Source organism: Callorhinus ursinus, unplaced genomic scaffold (assembly GCF_003265705.2).
Source record: "Callorhinus ursinus isolate GAN/ISIS: 27379988/994484 unplaced genomic scaffold, GSC_fseal_2.0 scaffold12, whole genome shotgun sequence".
Classification (NCBI taxonomy): domain Eukaryota; kingdom Metazoa; phylum Chordata; class Mammalia; order Carnivora; family Otariidae; genus Callorhinus; species Callorhinus ursinus.
Genome location: NW_027397074.1, coordinates 6,377,781 through 6,397,395, shown reverse-complemented (window position 1 = coordinate 6,397,395; position 19,615 = coordinate 6,377,781). Strand labels below are relative to the sequence as shown.

General features: G+C 38.8%; 1 protein-coding gene across 1 annotated transcript in view; it reads right to left on the bottom strand.

Annotated features, from left to right (window-relative positions):
- RSBN1L (round spermatid basic protein 1 like) overlaps window positions 1–19,298 on the bottom strand; it is a 71,351-nt gene extending 52,053 nt beyond the window's left edge. The window contains exon 1 of the mRNA XM_025872784.2: window positions 18,676–19,298. Coding sequence (XP_025728569.1) covers window positions 18,676–19,255 — 580 coding nt within the window. The 5' untranslated portion in view covers window positions 19,256–19,298. The remainder of the gene's footprint in view (window positions 1–18,675) is intronic.
- Window positions 19,299–19,615: the final 317 nt, after the last annotated feature.

Sequence of the window (19,615 nt, the reverse complement as noted above, 5' to 3'; positions counted from 1 at the left end):
TGTTTTTTTTTTTTTTAATTTTATTTTATGTTATGTTAATCACCATACATTACATCATTAGTTTTTGATGTAGTGTTCCATGATTCATTGTTTGCGTATAACACCCAGTGCTCCATGCAGTATGTGCCCTCTTTAATACCCATCACGAGGCTAACCCATCCCCCCACCTCCCTCCCCTCTAGAACCCTAGTTTGTTTCTCAGAGTCTATAGTCTTTCATGGTTCGTCTCCCCCTCCAATTTCCCCCCCTTCATTTTTCCCTTCCTACTATCTTCTTCTTTTTTTTAACATATAATGTATTATTTGTTTCACAGGTTCAGGTCTGTGATTCATCAGTCTTACACAATTCACAGCGCTCACCATAGCACATACCCTCCCCAATGTCCATCACCCAGCCACCCCATCCCTCCCACCCCCCACCACTCCAGCAACCCTCAGTTTGTTTCCTGAGATTAAGAATTCTTCTGCAGTTTTTATATCTAACACATCTTTGTCTTGTATAGAATCTAGAATAGTGTTTTGCACATAAGATGCTCAAGATGAATGAAGTTTCCAGAGGGCAACAGAAGAAAAGAGTTAATGTAAATAAAAGCAAATTACTGATAATCATCTGAAGGGTCAGTAGTCACAGAAGATAAAAAAAAAAAAAGCAACATTCAGAAAAAGAAACAAGATGCGTAATAATACAAAGTGTCTCTTACATTGCAGCTAATAATCTTTCCAATTAAATTATAAATTCCTGAAGTCAAGAAATATAAACAGCTTTCCTCTCTGCATTCCCCTACACAGTGCCAAGCACATAGCAGGCAGTAAATGTTTGTTGAATCATATAAGAAAGAAGCAGAGGACAAATTAGAGAAATTGTGACGTAATTTAAGAAAGTAAATGCTTTTATAAGACTCCAGAAATAAACAAAAAAATAGCAGAGGTATGACAACAATCAATAAGATAGTGTTGAAGTGGGGCAGTTGCCAGAAAAGTTTCCACAAAATCAGTTTTTTCACAGAAACAAATTAAAGATTTCACCTACTCTCCTCATTTTTTTTATAGAGAAAAAAGGTCAAGGCCCAGAGCATTTAAGATTTTCTCAGGGACAGAGACTAAGTGGCAGAAGTAGGAAAAGTCCTAACCAAGTCCCCAAATTTCCAGTTAAAAGCTCTTATACCACACTTTAGGGGAAAAAAAAAATATATATATATATATATACATATATATATATATGAGAATTCTTTGGACCACAAATGTTTCATTGTATTTAGCTAATAACAGATAGTTCCTAACTTGTAACTGGCACATACAAGGAGCACTGCTTCTAGCTCTTCTGCACAAATCTTCTCCAGTAGATAGTTATATAATAGGGGAAGGAATGACAGAGAAATGGGTTCCAGAAAGTTGGAAGGCAAAGAGGAAAAACCCCTTCTAATTAAGGGATGGCTGAGATCTGACAGGCATGAGGCAGATGTTTAAAATACCTGACTCCTCCTCTAGGGTTGTCTGCTCATCCATACTGAGGGCAACTGTTAAAGGGTGAAAGGTCCTTAAGGACTTAACTATAAAAATCGCTGTGTTAAGAACCCTAAGATATGAAAGACCTGTGCAGTTCCAGTAACTTAGAACATAAGGACCTGTGAACTGCTGAACTGAGGGAGTGCTATGGAGCTTCTGTTGCTTGTACTTGTAAAATCAGGGGCTTATGCTAACTGATCTCTGATGAACCTTTCTTTGCTAGTATTTTATGATTCTACATTTCTGCTTTGTTTAAGAAGGGGAAAAATTTAGTATAATGACTCATAAAGCAAAAACGTCCTATGTTTTGTACAGTAATGCAAAAAATGTTTCTGCCTGAACGTATTATGAGGAAGTTCAAATTATAGGCAGGTTGCTCTAACATATTGAGACCAAAAAAAACAAGGAAGAGAATGTTGAAAATGATGTAGTTTAAGACGGCTGCGTATTAAGAAATTCTAAACATACTATAATACATTGGAAATAACTCAGGCTTTGTAATTAGACATACTTAATTTCCAGCTGCTCCTGCCACCAACTGACATAAAACAAATTACTTAACTATGCTGTGCCTCAGCATTCTCATCTGTCAGAGATGGTAGCACTTATCTTTTAGATTTTTATGAGGATTAAAGGCAACATATGCATTATTTCCATCCAACACTATGCCCAGTATATATCACAGGCACTTAACAAAGGTAGCTAGCATTTTATTAAATATAAATAGCAGAATTGTATTAAGAAAGCATCTAGTAACACACATAGAGTGACAAAACAGTATAGTAATAGTCATCACAAAAACACAGAATCACTAAAAGGAAAACAAAAAATAAATATATATACACCTACATGAAAGCCAAGCCAGGCGTAACACGCAATAGTGTGTTACTGGGCTCCCTCTCCTACCATAATCAAAAATTTCAGGTCAGGCTTACTTCACTGACCTACCACGAAAGATCTCCCTCCAAAACAGAGGTACAATTAGTTTTTCTCCTTTCAAAATACTGTAAAAGCAAGATATAAAAGTACTGAGGCACTCTAATTGGTATCCAGATCACAGACGTAAATCACTCTAGTCACTGAACTTTATACTATAGCTGTCATATAAAATGTGATTCACACACAAACTGGGGCATTCTAGGCCTCTAAAGTCAACATTATACAATTACATTATTTAATTACAATTATACTCTATAATGCAAACAGTAAGTCAGTTTGTAGTTAATGATAACAGCATATATGGGAACCACTGCTCTTATTATATACCCTTTATGTTTTTCATGCAACCAATTAAAGTTCTAAATTTTAAAAAAGTTATGTATTTAGTTAATATCATTAAATAATGCTCCTATAGGTGCTTTATCTATTTTCAATTTAGAATGTACTCTAAGTGAAATTTCACAAAACAAATATACCTATTATGTAATGCATTATAAATTTTTATTTTATTTATTTTAATATTAAAATCTGTAATACATTACAAATATTAATGCCCTAATATATGTACAGGGAGGAAATGATTCAGACTTCTAAAGCTAGGTTGAAGAAGCCTTGCTGTTTCCACTCAGGTCTCTTGGAGTCCTGAGCTGCCATGTAAGAAATCCAACTATCCTGATGAGAGCATGTGGAAAGGCCCGAAGATGACACAGAGAGAGAGGGGCTCAGCTTAGCATCTAGTTATCAGAGGGATGAGAAAACATCCAAGCGAGTAAAGCCATCTTGGGACCTACGAAACAAGACCAGCCACCAACTGACCACCACTGAGCAACCCCAGTCAACCCCACATGAAGCAGAATCACCTAGTCAATTCTGCTGGAATTTCTGACCCATAAAATCACCAAATATAATAAAACGGTTCTATTTTATGCCAGCAAGTTTTAAGTTTGTTACACAGCAAAAGATAACATATCCTTCATAAAGTCTTAGAGTCAATGAAGAAGTTGTTTGGGATAAGTTACGTATGTACAAAACTGCACTGACTTCAGGTCAATGTTAAAACAGAAATTTGTCTTATAAAACACACTGATATTTAAAAATCAAAAGTGAAGGACTAGAGGGGTGTCTGGGTGGCTCAGTGGGTTAAGTATCTGCCTTCAGCTCAGGTCATGAGCCCAGGGTCCTGGGATCGAGCCCCGCATCGGGCTCCCTGCTCAGCGGGAGCCTACTTTTTTCTCTCTCCCACTCCCCCTGCTTGTGCTCTCTCTGTCAAATAAATAAATACAATCTTTAAAAAAAAAAAAAAAGTGAAGGGCTAGAATAAAGATGCTTAGCAATATATAATGTCAGATCTATAATCAAACATCTCGGAATTATTTTCTTCCTTAAGCTTCTATGGCATTGCATCATTGTTTTCCTATCTAGTTCCATGAATGTTACACTTCAAATAATGCTCTCTACCTAGAATTCCTTCATTTCTTTTTTTTAAAAAAAAATTTTACTTCTCTACTTGACACACACACACACACATATACACACACACACAAAGTATGCACAAGCAGGGGGAGCGGCAGAGGGCGAAGCAGGCTCCCCACTGAGCAAGGAGCCCGATGACCTAAGCCAAAGGCAGACACTTAACTGACTGAGCCACCCAGGCATCCCAATTCTTTCATTTCTTTACTGATATCCTACCACACTGTCCTTCAAAGGTTCTCTCAAATATCCCCTCCTCCCTCCTATATCCCTTCTCCCTTTCTTAATATCTGCCTACACCCATTTCCACTAGTACCAACACTACTTTCCATCTGTCTTGTGGTATTTAACTTATAGCATTAAATATTATAATTACTTTTTCTGGTATACTGCTAGATTGCTTAAGGTGCTTGAAGGCAGAAGCTTTATGTTGATTTTGTCATTTTTACTAAAACCTACCAGGACACCTAAGCACTAAAAGTGTTTGTCAAGTTGAATAGTTATACACTGCTAACAGAGATCTCAGATTTCAAAGACAAACACAATGTTTGAAGTACCACAAAGAAATCATTTCCTGAATATTACAAAGTACCTTATTGTGATTCAATCTGTTCCTTAGGGCCCCTGGTTGGCTCAGTCAGTACAGCATGTGACCCTCAATCTCAGGGTCATTAGTTCAAGCCCCACATTGGGCACAGAGCCTACTTAAAACAAAAACAAAACAAAAACCTGTTCCTGATTATGAAGAACTGATAACCTTTCAATACTATATACTTACATACCCAATTATCAAGTATATGTAGAAACAACAAAAGCTTTCTTATATACCAGTAACAATGTGGAAAAAACTCCCCAAAATGAACAAAATACCAGAAGAAAACTCATAATCTGTATTAAGTATCAACAGATTTTATGGAGATATAAAAGAATATGAGTAGGTAAAGACATACATGTAGCTTGTAAGTATAAAGAAAATTCTGTAATTACAATCTGCCCCTACTTTAATCAATAAATTTAATGAAAACCCCTAGGTGATTGGGGTTGGGGGGGAGAGAGTGGACTTCACAAAATAATTTCCAACTTAATCAATAAGGAAAAATTAAGGGAACTTTGATCCAAACCTCAAATACAAAAATTTTCAAAATGCACTACAGTCCTGAAGGTAAAACCTAAAACTATGACGTATCAAAAAGAAAATATAGGAGAAAACCTGTGTGACCCTGGGTTAGGCAAAGCTCTCTTGGTTAAGACACAAAAACCACGAACCATAAAAGAAAGAAATTATGAAGTAGACTTCACCAAAATTAAATTTTTCTGCTCTGAAAAAGTGTGAAGGACAATATTAAGGGAATGCAAAGCCACAGAATGGGAGAATACATTTGTGAAATACATATCTGATAAAGAACTTGTACACAGAATATGTAAAGAATGATTACAATTTAAAAATAAAAATAACACATAATCTGAACAGACACTTCACCAAAGAAGAGACAGGGATGGAAAATAAGCACATAAAATGATGCTGAACATGAGAAGTCATTAGGGAACTGCAAATTAAAACCATAATGAAATACTACTACATATCCACTAGGATGACTAAGATTTAATAGACTATAACAATATCAAGGGCTGGTGGGAATGAAGAAAGTACAGCCACTTTAGAAAAGTATGGAAGTTTCTTATGAAGTTAAGCATAAATTTAACCATACAACCCAGTGATTCCACTTCTAGATATTTGCTCAAGAGAATGAAAGCATATGTCCACCACAAGATTTGTCTATGAATGACTGTAGCAGGCTTATTCATCACCATCAAAAACAAGAAACAATCCAAATGTCCACCAACTGGAAAATGAAAAAACAAACTGTGGTATCTCTATGCAATGAACTACTACTCGGAAATAAAAGGAATAAATTGATTAATGCGCAACACTGATGAATCTCAAAAGCAACACGCTAAGTGAAAGAAGCCAAACATAAAAAAGACAGTGTAAGATTCAACTTATATAACATTCTGGAAAAGGTAAAACTATTGGGACAAAAGACAAATCACCCCCGGGACTGGAGGTATGAGCAATGAGTGGCAAAAGGGAACACTTTGAGGTGATAGAAAATACCATGACTGTGCTGGTGGCTGCAATGTACTTACTAAAACTCATAGACCTATATACCTTAAAGGGGTAAATTTTATCTTTATGTAAATTATGCCTCAATAAGCCTGATATTTTAAAAAGCCAAGAAAATTCTGAAAAAGAGTATGGAAGCAGGGGGTCCTTGCCCTATAGATATTAAAATCTAAAGATACAGTAAAGATGAGAGTGTTACTTGAGCAGAAATGAAGTGATAAATGTAAAGAATTGGGAAACTAAAAATAGACCCAAGGGGGCACCGGGCACTCAATCTGTAGAGCACGCAACTCTTGATCTTGGGGTTGTGATTTCCAGCCCCACAGTGGGTGCAGAGATTACTTAGAAATAAAAAAAAAAAATCTATAAATAAACAAATAAAATCTTTTTGAAAGATTTAGAAAAATAAAAATAGATCCAAGCACACATGATTTTAGTACAGGATAAAAACTGGCATTCCACATCTGAGTGCAAAGAACGACCTATTCAATATAAATGGTGTTAAAATGGTATTAAAAACTATCTGATTGCTGGAACAAAATTAATCTTAATTCCTATCTAATTTTATGTCTAAATAAAATACAAATAGGATTTCCATTTATAATGCCCTTATGGGTTTTGTAAATACATGCAGATTAAAAACAAAATTTCCGGGGCACCTGGGTGGGTCAGTCGTTAAGTGTCTGCCTTCGGCTCAGGTCATGATCCCAGGGTCCTGGGATGGAGCCCTGAATCAGGCTCTCTGCTCAGCGGGAAGCCCGCTTCTCCCTCTCCCACTCCCCTGCTTGTGTTCTTTCTCTTGCTGTCTCTCTGTCAAATAAATAATAAAATCTTTAAAAAAAATAAAAAAATTTCCTCTTTGAATAATGTAGTGATAAGCTTTATTTTTTTGAGATTAGAGTGTACAAAATGGCAATTCGGATAACTCAAATGAGTCAAACATAATACAATTAGTATTATCAACACAGTGACTTTCCTTTCTAGTTCTCATGCCATTAATACCGGCCTCTTGTGCTCACTTGACAATTTAACCACTGTCTGTGAGCTGCTGATCAACTTCTCATCCCATTATCACTTTTCTGCTGTTCTTACTTTGAAATACCTGCCAAAAATTTTCCTGAAAAACAACCAGATATCTCTTCTCAGCAGGCAGAAAGGGAAGAAATGCAGTACAACTCGTTCACTTCCCAAATAGTTACTGCCTACCCAGAGGTACCCTGACCTGAAACAAGATAACCACAGCCCCCAGATTTCACAGGCTGTGTGTCTAGTGAAGAAGACAACTAAATAAGTGATTAAAATGAAGTGAAGAAAGTCAGGAAGGAAGAAGTGCAAGGTGACACGGGAAGAGAAAACAAGGGGACCTAACCTAGTCTAGGGAATAATAAAGGCCTCCCTTTCAAGTGGAGTCCTAAAAGATGAGTAGACATTAGCTAGGTGTAGTAGAACTGTGGAACGAGGGATAATGCGTAGACAAAGTTCTAGGCAACAAGAAGCACTGAGGAGAAGTTAAAGCGTTAAACAAGAGCCTTTTAGGAATTTGAACATCATCTCATAAACAGAAAAGTGACATAACCAAATGTGTTCAGATCTCTAGCTATCACTTAGGCTGTAGGACGAAAAATGAATTGAAAGATCACAGATTTGAAGTAGGGAGCCCAATAAGGAGGCAGTTATACAATAATCTAGGCTAGAGATAATGGTAACTTGAACTAAGACTAGTAGAAAGGACAGTGAAAGGAGATAGATATAAAAGATGGTGATTAGAACTAACAAGATTTGGCTACAGGATGGATGAAGGTAAAGTGTAGAATCCAGTTTTCAAGTTTGAGCCACTAGATACAAATGACACTGAGATAAGGAACACACACAGCAGGACAAATTTGAGTAAGGAAAGCTGAGTTTTGAACATAATAATTTTACAGTTCTGTGGAACATCTAATAGTGACTATGTCAAAGATGGATCTAAAACTCCACACTAAGCTAAGATTTGGGGAGTGCTAACAATAGACACTAGAAAACCAACAGGGTGATTAGCAAAGCCAGAGAGAAGAGTACTGTAAAAGGGTCTCAAACTAAACTAAATGCTGAAATAGCAGCAGCAGAGATAAGGCCAATGATGAGGGAGGCCAGGAGAGGGAGGACAAATGAAAGGTAAATTGTTAGACCAGAGTAAAGGTTAAGGAATCATTCCTAATCTTGATTTTTTTTGAGACCCCTTTAAAGGCTGTTAACAGCTGGCTACCTAAAAACTAAGAGAGGATCTGAGATTATTTCCTCCTCACACAAAAAGCAATCACTGTTGTCTGCCACCATGAGACTTTTACAAGGGTCCCCTCCACGTATGCAGTACTGAAGCACACGCACACTAACAGAATCTCCTATACATAGAACAACATTTTAAAACTTTATATATTGACTCACCACTAATTTGAGCTGCATCTGATAAGAGAACTCTAATATAAGGCACTTGCCTGTATCTCAAACTCATATCCATCTTTTCCAACTAGTTCTCCTGCAGGCCCACCAACATTTTTTCAATGATACTCTTACTCCCTCCAACTTAAACCATAAAATTAAATATATAAATCCTCCTCTCTTGCTACATATTTGATAATCATGAAACCAGATCACACATTCCCTCTCAAAACCTTTTCATCTCCAGGAGTACCTCATTTTACCACTAAAATCACTCCATCTTACTACTACAGTAGTCTCCAATATCCCTGTCTCTATTTTTTCTCTCAGCCAATTCATCCTATACAATGCTAATAAATTAGTATTCCTTAAATACCAATTTGAATAAATTATCACTCTATTAAAACAAACAAACAAACTGTGCCTTGCTGTTGCCCACAGTACGAAGTCTTAACTCCCTAGCCTGGCAAATAGAAAACATATTGTGGCAAACTTTCAACTGGCATGAGATGCTATTTCCCAACTTTGTACAAAATCACCAATCCCAGCTGAATGGTTCTATTCACAGACCACTGAACATGGCATGCACACTCCGGTCTCCATGGTCTTGCTCACACCATTTCCCCTAACAAGCCTGTCTCCATCATCTCCACTTTCCTAAGTCCCACTTTTCCTTCAAAGTCTGGTTCATTTATTTGGCAAACTAGCTCACAATGTAAGGTACAGTTCTGGATGAAGGAGATTTAAAAACATTAACACAATTTGCACAATAGTTTAGAGCTAGAGCTCTTAAGTCAAACTACATAATGATCTAAAATTTAGATTGAATACTTATTTAATATCCTTGGGCAAGTTACTTAGATTTTCTGAGCTTTCATTCAGCACTTATAAAAGGCTAATATCTACCTAAACTTTAAAGAAGTTGTGAAAATTAAATAAAAATACATATAAAGTGGCAAGTACAGTTCTATGTGTTAATTATTGTTATTGTTGTTGTTATTGTTTCTGTCCTCAAGAAGCTTATATTCTAGTTCAAGTTGCACCCAAGTACTCACTGCATCAGCTTTTGGTCCAACTCAAGAAAGCCTGACAGAATTTACTAATCGTGATATTTTCATCATCCTCAAAGGAGAAAAGTGAAAAATGGTGACTATATACTCCCTTAAGATATAAAGTTCATCAGTAATTCAGCCAGAAAATGAATGCCCTAGGACACTGGCTTTCCAGAATATTGTTCCACATGTCAAACCACTGAAAGTGGTTCTGAATAAATAATATCTAAAGGAAATGTAAACCCTTTCTATAAAAAAACTAACAAGAGTAGCCACTTAAGTTTGTAGTGCAGAGGCGCTTGGGTGGCTCAGTTGGATAAGCAACTGCCCTCGGCTCAGGTCATGATCCTGGAGTCCCGGGATCGAGTCCTGCATCAGGATCCCTGCTCAGCGGGGAGTCTGCTTCTCCCTCTGACCCTCTCCCCTCTCGTGCTCTCTACCTCTCATTCTCTCTCTCAAATAAATAAATAAAATCTTAAAAAAAAAAAAGTTTGTAGTGCAAAGAGAACAGATAAAATTAATTTCTTAATAAAAAGTATTTTTTTCTTCAAATCAATTACTGAGTACAAGGCAAAGATCATAAAATGATGACTAAAATGATGCCTGCTCTGAAGGAATTGATATAATCTATTTAAATGGGAATTCATATAGGTATAGTTAATTTATATTAGTCAACAGAGGACATTATGTAATAGAAATTATAATTTTGAAATATATATAGTATTTAACACACTATACTAATTCATATTTACTACATTAAAAAAAAACTGGTAGGACTTCTTATTTTTGGCCCATGTTACCAATATTATAACAGATCATCAATTGTAACTGACTACGCTCAATCTTTAATGAAAAGCATTCTGCAAGTAGCTTTCCAAAATTCAAACTGTGATGAATTCAGAATTCAAGAAGTGTTTACCATAAGACTCTAGTCTTATTACTTATTTACTTTGGTACCCAAAATCAAAATAGACTGCCAAATATTAATCTAAATACAAGAGTAGCAAATTATTTTGAATTCCCCATTCCCAAATCGAATTCCTTTTTTATTTAGAAATAGTTTGGCATCATTCTTTAAGCCCCAACAGAATGGGTGACACAGGCAAAAATCATTAATTGATACTGAAGCCATTAGGTAAAAAATTGCTGGGAAACTGGGTATTACAAATCACCGACACAGATTACAAACTAAATGCAAATAGAAAAATGAACTAGTATACTGGGGATAATGGTCACCTCAACCAATTTACTAATGGCACAATCTTAATATTACACGCCTCCTGATGGGATGTAATATGAAGCACACCTATGAAATATTCTTACCAAAACTATTTAATCTGGATTAATCAGCCTTGATCTTGATACCTAACCTACAGTTTGTAATAAATACAAAGAATCAAGCTAAATACCACAACATGGATGTAGAGATTACTTAAAAATAAAATCTTTAGGGGCGCCTGGGTGGCTCAGTCTTTAAGCGGCTGCCTCAGGCTCAGGTCATGATCTCAGGGTCCGGGGATCCAGCCCCATTGTTGGGCTTCCTGCTCAGCAAGGAGTCTGCTTCTCTTTCTCCCTCTCCCCGTCTGCCCTTCCCCCTGCTCGCGCTCGCTCTCTCAGGCTCTCTTTCTCTCAGATAAATAAAATCTTTAAAAGAAATAAAATAAAAAATAAAATCGGGGCGCTTGGGTGGCTCAGTCGTTAAGCGTCTGCCTTCGGCTCAGGTCACGGTCCCAGGGTCCTGGGATCGAGCCCCACGTCGGGCTCCCTGCTCAGCGGGAAGCCTGCTTCTCCCTCTCCCACTCCCCCTTCTTGTGCTCTCTCTCTCTCTCTCTCTCTCTCTCTCTCGCTGTGTGTGTCTCTCTCTGTCAAAATAAATAAAATCTTTAAAATAAATAAGTAAAATCTTTAAAAATATATATCACGATAAATGTTTAGAAATCATGAATATAAAAGAATCTACAAGGTAACAGGTATATTAAACTAATATCTTCGAAAAGTCAATGTCATATGAAGAAAAAAGTAAGTGGAACAGTTCCAGATTAAAATAAACAGACAAGGACGCCTGGGTGGCTCAGTTGGTTAAGCGACTGCCTCTGGCTCAGGTCATAATCTCAGGGTCTTGGGACTGAGTCCTGCATCAGGCTCCCTGCTCAGCGGGAAGCCTGCTTCTCCCTCTCCCACTACCCCAGCTTGTGTTCCCTCTCTCGCTGTCTCTCTCTGTCAAATAAATAAAATCTTTAAAAAAAATAAAATAAGGGGCCCTGGGTGGCTCAGTCGTTAAGCGTCTGCCTTCGGCTCAGGTCACGATCCCAGGGTCCTGGGATCAAGCCCCACATCGGGCTCCCTGCTCAGCGGGAAGCCTGCTTCTCCCTCTCCCACTCCCCCTGCTTGTGTTCCCTCTCTCGCTGTGTCTCTCTCTGTCAAATAAATAAGAAATCTTTAAAAATAAAATAAAATAAAATAAAATAAAATAAAATAAGACATAAAAAGAAAAAAAGAAAATATCACTCAAGAAATGACATTATAAAAATAAATAAATAAACATGTAGTATTTGGGATACAATGGGGAAATTGGGGGTTACTGGAAGACTAAATAGGCATTGGCTATATGATTATTTTCTTAAATGTTTGATTTTTTTTTTAAGATTTTATTTATTTATTTGGCAGAGAGAGACACAGTGAGAGCAGGAACACAAGCAGGGGTAGTGGGAGAGGGAGAAGCAGGCTCCCACTGAGCAGGGAGCCCTATATGGGGCTCGATCGCAGGACCCTGGGATCATGACCTGAGACGAAGGCAGACACTTAACGACTGAGCCACCCAGGCGCCCCTTCTTAAATATTTTAAAGTTACTGTAATTATCTGCTTTTAGAAGATGAAAGCCGAAATATTTAAGAATGAAGTATCATGATCTTACAGTTTACTTTCAAATGATTTACTTTCAAGTGATTCATTGCATATATAAGATAAAATATTAACAGCTGTTGAATCTAGGAGGAAAATCTACATAAGACCACTGTATTAGTCTTTCAGCTTTTCTGTATGCTTAAAATTTTTTATAATAAAAAGTTAGGAAAAAAGAAATAACTTGGAAAAAGTTTTAAAGTTCATCTTCACTTTCTCCTTCCTGTTTATCACAGTCTAAAGGGAAAAAATTAAGTTAACTGTGGCGTTGTGTAGTTAGGCTCACACTCTTGCAGAGATGGGGTTGATCCAAATTCTTTACACATTAGCTATGCAACTCTGAGCGAGCTAAGAAAAACTCAGAGTTTTAATCTAAAAATACTGAGATAATACCATGGCATATGACAAGCACTCAACAAATGCCTTTTCTTTCTCCCACCAAATCCCCAAATTTTATTTCCTAAGCTATCATGGCTGACCGCACACTGACTTCACAAGTATCGGCTCCAAATAAATGTTACTGGGAGTTTTTTGTCTCCTTACTTAGATTTACTTTTCTGATACTAAATAGTTAACCCAACCCTTGGGCACAGTTCGTGGGAATGTAAAATGGTGCAACTGCTATGGAAAACAGTATGGCAGTTCCTTAAATTAAGATTACCATATGATCCAGCAGTTCTACTTCAGGGCACATATCCAAAAGAACTGAAAGCAGGGACTCAAACAGCTATCTGTTCATCCATGTTCATAGCAGCATTATTCATAATAGCCAAAAGGGATGAATGTACAAACAAAATGTGGTATATACATATAATGGAATATTATTCAGCCTTAAAAAGGAAATTCTGACACATGCTGCAACACACACACACACATATATATATATAGAGAGAGAGAGAGGTAGAGAGAGTGAGTATGTGTAAGTGTGTGTATGGGAGGGGTGGGGGTTGATTCTGACCTCTTGCATCTTTTACCATCTCTAATTTCTAAGCCATTCTCGGGGTACTGCAAAGTAAATAGGATTGTTTGGCACTATCTCTGTGGGGACTTACACTAACCTTCTATTATGCTCGCTCACCCCCTCCCCCATTCACCGCCCCCCCACAAGAATGAGGTATGATCTCCAGCAAAACTGAATCAGAATGGCTCCAAACTCAGGTGCATCCCACACAGAAAAAGGGAGAAGTGAAATGCTGGTGTGAAAGCAGGGAGACTAAGTGAAAATTTAGAAACTGAATGGTGAAACTTACAGCCTTCTTCCTCCACCAAGCACTACAGCCCCGCCATCTAAACTCATTACGTCTGCCAATTCCCTCCTCTCCATTATTCCAGTTACACAGACAGACAGAAAAATGAAGGACCTTTATCTGAAGAAACTGAAAACCCTCTTACCCACTACCCAGAGAAAAGAAGTAAAGATAAGTACCGGCTGGCTCAGTCGGTACAACATGCGATTCTTGATCTCGGGGTTGTAAGTTCGAGCCTCACGTCGGGTACAGAGATTACTTAAAAATAAAACTTAAAAAAAAAAGGGTGCCTGGGTGGCTCAGATGGTTAAGCATCTGCCTTTGGCTCAGGTCATGATCCCAGGGTCCTGGGATCGAGTCCCGCATTGGGCTCCCTGCTCCTTGGGAGCCTGCTTCTCCCTCTGCCTCTCTCTCTGTCTGTCTCTCATGAATAAATAAAATCTTAAAAAAAAAAATTTTTAAAAAAGGTAAAACATGGGAGTTTACTAGTCACTAAGCCATGCTCGTGCATGCCCAGTGAGCTTTCAATCAGTTTTGAACATTCCTTGAATATGAAGGAACTGCTAAGGATCACACAAATCTGAAGAAAGCCTCCAACAAGACCAAAATCAATGACAAAAAAAAAAGTTTTAGAAGAACCAAAAACAATGCAAGAAACAAAGAAACTATAATTAATATCCTTGAAGAGGTAACAGAAGATGCTGCACCCATGAAAAAAGAACAAGATGCTACAATACAGGAACTAAGAACAAGAGCTCATAAAATAATTGTTTTAAAAGAGAGCTAAAATTTAAAAATTCAATAAAAGGGTTGAAATTTCCCAGATTGTGGAAAAAAGACAATTTTTTTGGAGATCAAATTTCTCAACATCAACACTGGAAGCCAGGCAATATGGGAACACCTCCAAACTTTTGAGGGAAAATGATTTCCAATATAGAAATCTCTCAACAGCCAAACAGTCTAGCATGAGGGTAAAAATAAATTAAAAAAAAAAATTTCCAATGCACACTTTCACAGTAATAGTAGAGGAAACCAAAATGAAGGAATAAACCAAAGGAAGGCATAGGGTCCAGAAAACAGGGACTCAGCGAAAGTGAAAGAAATTCTCAGAATGTCAGCTAAGGGAAGTCCCAGATGACAGCTTTGCAGCAGGCCTAAAGAGAAAACAATCCAGACTAAAGCAGGAAGAAAGACAGCTACAGAAGAGATGACTACAGGAACAAATAGAACTGATAAGTTTATCTGACAGATTTGATCATGTGGAAAATTGTACCGAGAAGCATTTTATGGAGCTGCTGGAGGGTACAGAAAGACTTTGCCAGACCAAACTAAGCACATGAAAAAACTAGGCATGAAAAACAAAAGGTTACACAAGAAAATGAAATCATAGTAAACTATTTCAGCAGTGACAAATACTTGGTCATAATGATGAAACCTCTGAATATGAATTTAACCGAAAATTGTGGAATTAACATTAGAAAGATAGGGAAGAGTCTAGTTTGTGGAAAAATCCTCCAACATCTATCCCTTTAAATCACTGACATTTACATACCTTAAATTATTCGCTTCTAACAGACTCTAACTATAGAGAACAAACCAATGGCACCTAGCGGGTGGGGGAATGGGTTAAATAGGTGATGGGGATTAAGGAATGCACTTGTGATGAGCACCTGGTGATGTATGGAATTGTTGTATCACTGTATTGTACACCTGAAATGAATATAACACCGTATACTAACTGGAATTAAAACAGAAACAAAAATAATTATTATTCAATTCTAAAAAAAAGCCTCTTATTTTCATTATTAAATTCTGTAACTATACTTTCAAGGCAAACATTCTGTGAAATGCTCTGGTTTTATCTTGGGATACTTAACAGGATCATTCTAAGGAAAAAAATAAGTTAATAAGTGCAAAGCAAAAACACTAACAAAAATGAGAAGAGCTATACAAGTTTTATTAGTTACTGCCATCGTTAAGGCACTCTGTTATCCAATCATTTGTTTGTTCTGTTTGCTATAACATAATTCTAAATGTTGGATACCTTCAGTACATGTCTACTCTTACCTTCCACATTTACCAATTCAAAAATTTATTCAATCTTACAGGAAAATGGGCTGTGAACTCTTTAGTAGATTACCTCTCTAACCACTAAATCTGGTTATTTTCCAGTTTTAAAAATCTAAAACGTTTTTCACATTTTCTTTTTATAAGAAATAAATTTAACTTTTACACGATGAGTCAGGCTATCATGGAAGTCAGCTACCGCACTATGACTAGATGACCTCACAGGTTTTTGGTGTGTAAGGCACCAACCCTTATGCTAAATGGACTTAGACTGCTACGCTTTTGTGATTCTGTTGTTTTATCACTCTTAACTTTCAAATCTGTCAATGATCCTTACTCTATCTGGACTGATCCACTTTTTAATTGTTATAAGGTTAAAAAACAAATCATCATGTTTCTGACTCAAATAACATTTACTAAATGGCTTGCCAAGCCTTTTCATACACAGTTTCATTTAATACAAGTAATTCCTGTTAGGACGGTAGCCAATGTAAAAATTTAGCAGTTCTCACTAAAGACTTAAAAAAAAAAAAACCTACTACCATACAGGAACTCAACCGGTTAATGGAGTTGGGAGCTAGATTTTTTGGATGTATGTTTGCCTTTTGAGGGAAGGATCTATTTTCTTTGCTTAGGTGTCTTTATAGCTCACTTCCTGTTCTGATTCAGCTTGTTCAATCAGCCAACTATGGGAATAAATGGGGTCACTGACCTATCCTCTGTGCTATCCATGAACTATCCAACTTAGAGCAAAATTAGAAAGAGTTATATATTTAAAAAAACAGACATATCCACTAGGATTTTTTTTTTCTTTAAGATAAGGTTAAGCCCAAGGTCAGGCTCGAACTCACTGACCTGCGATCAAGAGATGCATGCTACAGTGACTGAGGCAGCCAGATGCCCCAACCACTCACTAAGGCTCTTACATAAAGCCCAGAGAAATAGACTGTATTACAAGTTAGAATTTTCATATTTATAATTATGTTTATATTGAATGTATATAATTTTCTACTTTAATAACACTTGCTGAGGAATTTTCTTAATTGATTAAAACAGAACTTCAATTTAGTTAAAACTGAACTTTAGAAGGGTAATACTTCTTAAAATTTTCACCATTAATCATTAAGACACTGAAAAAAATCCTCATTGATTTTTAGATTTTCTTCAGTAAAATAGCAGCATTTCTCTCAAAAAAATGAAAATCTTACAATGGTGTTCATATTTAGTCACTCCGAAGGAAAAAACCCTACAGAGGTCATGGAAAAACATGCTCCCCACATCCTAATGTAGAAGCTACCATTCCTCATATTAAGGCTTCATAAGATAATCTGTAGCCTTTGAAAGAAGGATTCTAAAGGTAATTTAAAAAACTGGAGAAATTTCTCTTTAACAGCCATTTCACAGTAAGAGCCATTTTTATGCTCCATATTTTAAGTTAGACTTGGGAAAGAATGCTTATTTATTTTCAGCCATTCCAATACCCTGACAATGTTATACCCCACATTCACTTCCTCAAGGAACTTAGAATACACTACACATCACAAATAAGACTAATACCAAGCTGCAAATGCACAGACTTTCAAGCACTTTTTACTTTTAAAGGTAAGCATTAAAACAAAATAGCTTTAAAATACTAACCACCTAAAATTCCAGACTAAAGGTCATATAAGTTCCATCCTCAAAACCATTTTCCTAGAAGCAACACTCTCCAAAACGGAGAGAACTTTACCTTGTGCCAGAGTACCTGATGGCTATGCTTAGTTGTCCAAGCTTTTCTACAGGCAAAACAGCAGGGAAGAAGTAACCCTGCTACTACATACTCCTGTGCAGCATTTTAAAAAACTGTGAAAACAGCCATTCTAATTCAAACATATAGAGAATTATTCATGATTTAAGCTACAATTAGACCAGCAATACTAAAACTGCTTGACATGTCATTTTTCCTAAAAAACAAAAATACCTTCACAATACATTCTCAATGTACATTTATAATAAAGGTCACTATGTGCTTTAGGCTTTTGATCACATAAATATCTAATTTTCAACCACTCTCCATGTTGTACCACCATCAATTGTATATCAATAAATAAGCAGGTCCATCTATTTCAAATAAATACTTTCTGAAAATTATACGGCTAGCCTACCTTTTAAAAGAAAATTGCCTTAGGCCTGTCTGAAAAGGACCCTTATGAATTTGTCATTTTCTGATACTAAAACATTTGGCAGTCACTTGATCCGGCAAAAAAACGTCAACGCTCCTGATTTTAGCATTTGCTGCAGGAAAAAAGAATATGGCTGAAAATTCTTTCTGAAGGGTGGTGGTATTCCAAATAGGACCACTCGAAACACTTGAGAATACTGAGCTGTGCGGAGGGTGCAGGGAGGATACCTTATGAAACAGCACACTTCGGGCCCTGCACACTACCTCATTTCCCTAATAGGGATGAAAAGCTCAGGCCTCTGGTGGCTTCCAGCTGACGCCAATGCTCTCCACACCCCTTTTTTTGACAGGATTTTCTGGCGTTGGAGTCTGTGTCACAAATAACGAATTCTGTGATCACGTCTAAACGGTCTTAATAATGAATCAAGCACCTTTTACAAGACCAAACCCTTCGCGATCCCATTCCCTCCCATCTCCCTCCGCAGCCCAGCACACCTAGGCGGGTACTCTAGACCGAATTCTACAAATCTTGCAGTGCATTAATTGGGAGATAGAAACAATATAAAAAATAAGAGTTTCGGCCATTCCCCTCGCTGCAACCGAAATTACAGGCTCCATTTCCTGTCCCCAAGGGGACTGCAAAGTCGCCTGCTGAGAACGGGACGCCTCCCGCCCCCTCCAGGCTGGCGCCCGCGGCCCCCGCGCTCCCCCTGCCCGGGCCCCGCGGGCGCGAAGAGGTGGCGGGGACCCGGGGCGCCCTCCCCTCCCCCTCCCAGCGTCGGCACCCACCTCGCGGCAGCGGCTTCACCTCCCCGTTTTCCTCCCGGGCGGCCCCGCCGGCCTCGCCTGCCCCGCCGAGGCCGTGCCTCCTCCTTTCCTTCTCTCGCTTCTCCTTAGGTCGGCGAGGCTTGGCGTTGGCCGAGGAGGCGGCGGCGGCGGGCAGCAAGAGATGGTGAGGCTGAGCGTGCAGCAGCGTAGGAGGGACCAGCAGTTTGCGCGGCACCGGCTGAGACGAGGAAGCGGAGGCTGAGGAAGGGACCGCGGAGCCAGCGGAAAAAGAGAAACTGCTCCGAGCAGAGGACGGGGACGGGGCAGCAGACAGACCGGGAATGCTCCAAGACGCGGGGCTGCCATAGCTCTGAGGCGAAGGTGCCGCCAGCGGCTGCAGCTGCCTGCTGTTCCCGCCGCTGCCCCCCTCTCCGTTCAGTCTCCGCGGCGCCTTCTTCTCCTCAGTCCGGACCTTCTTGGCCGACAGAGGACCCGGTGGGTCCCGGAAGGGGGGCTGCAATTTGCCAAACGGTTCTTTCTCCGAGACGGCGGCGGCGGCGGCGGCGGCGCCGCTGTGCACTGGGCTCGGCGGTTCCGCCATTTTGCGCTCCTGTTGTATTTACTCTCCTCCGCTCCCGGGCGCGGGGCAGGGGCGGGCCCTCAGCGAGGGGCGGGGGAGGGGCGGAGGAGGAGTGGCGCGGCCGGGCCCTCGGCAGAGCCCTCCATTGGACGAGCCATGCTGAAGGATCCCTCTGGGAACCAACCAAAGGCGTCAATCTGGAGCCGAAGAGGCGGTATCGCCAAGCGGACCAGTTTTGGAGGTCAAAGCTCCGCGGGACGCTGCTAGTGGTGGAGCGAACTGTGAGGGGAGGGTCTTCCACTTGTCGCCAGCGTGAACCCTGGTGCCCGGTGAGTGTCCGGAATGAATCCCCAACTCCGGACCCTCAACTCTGCCCCCGCC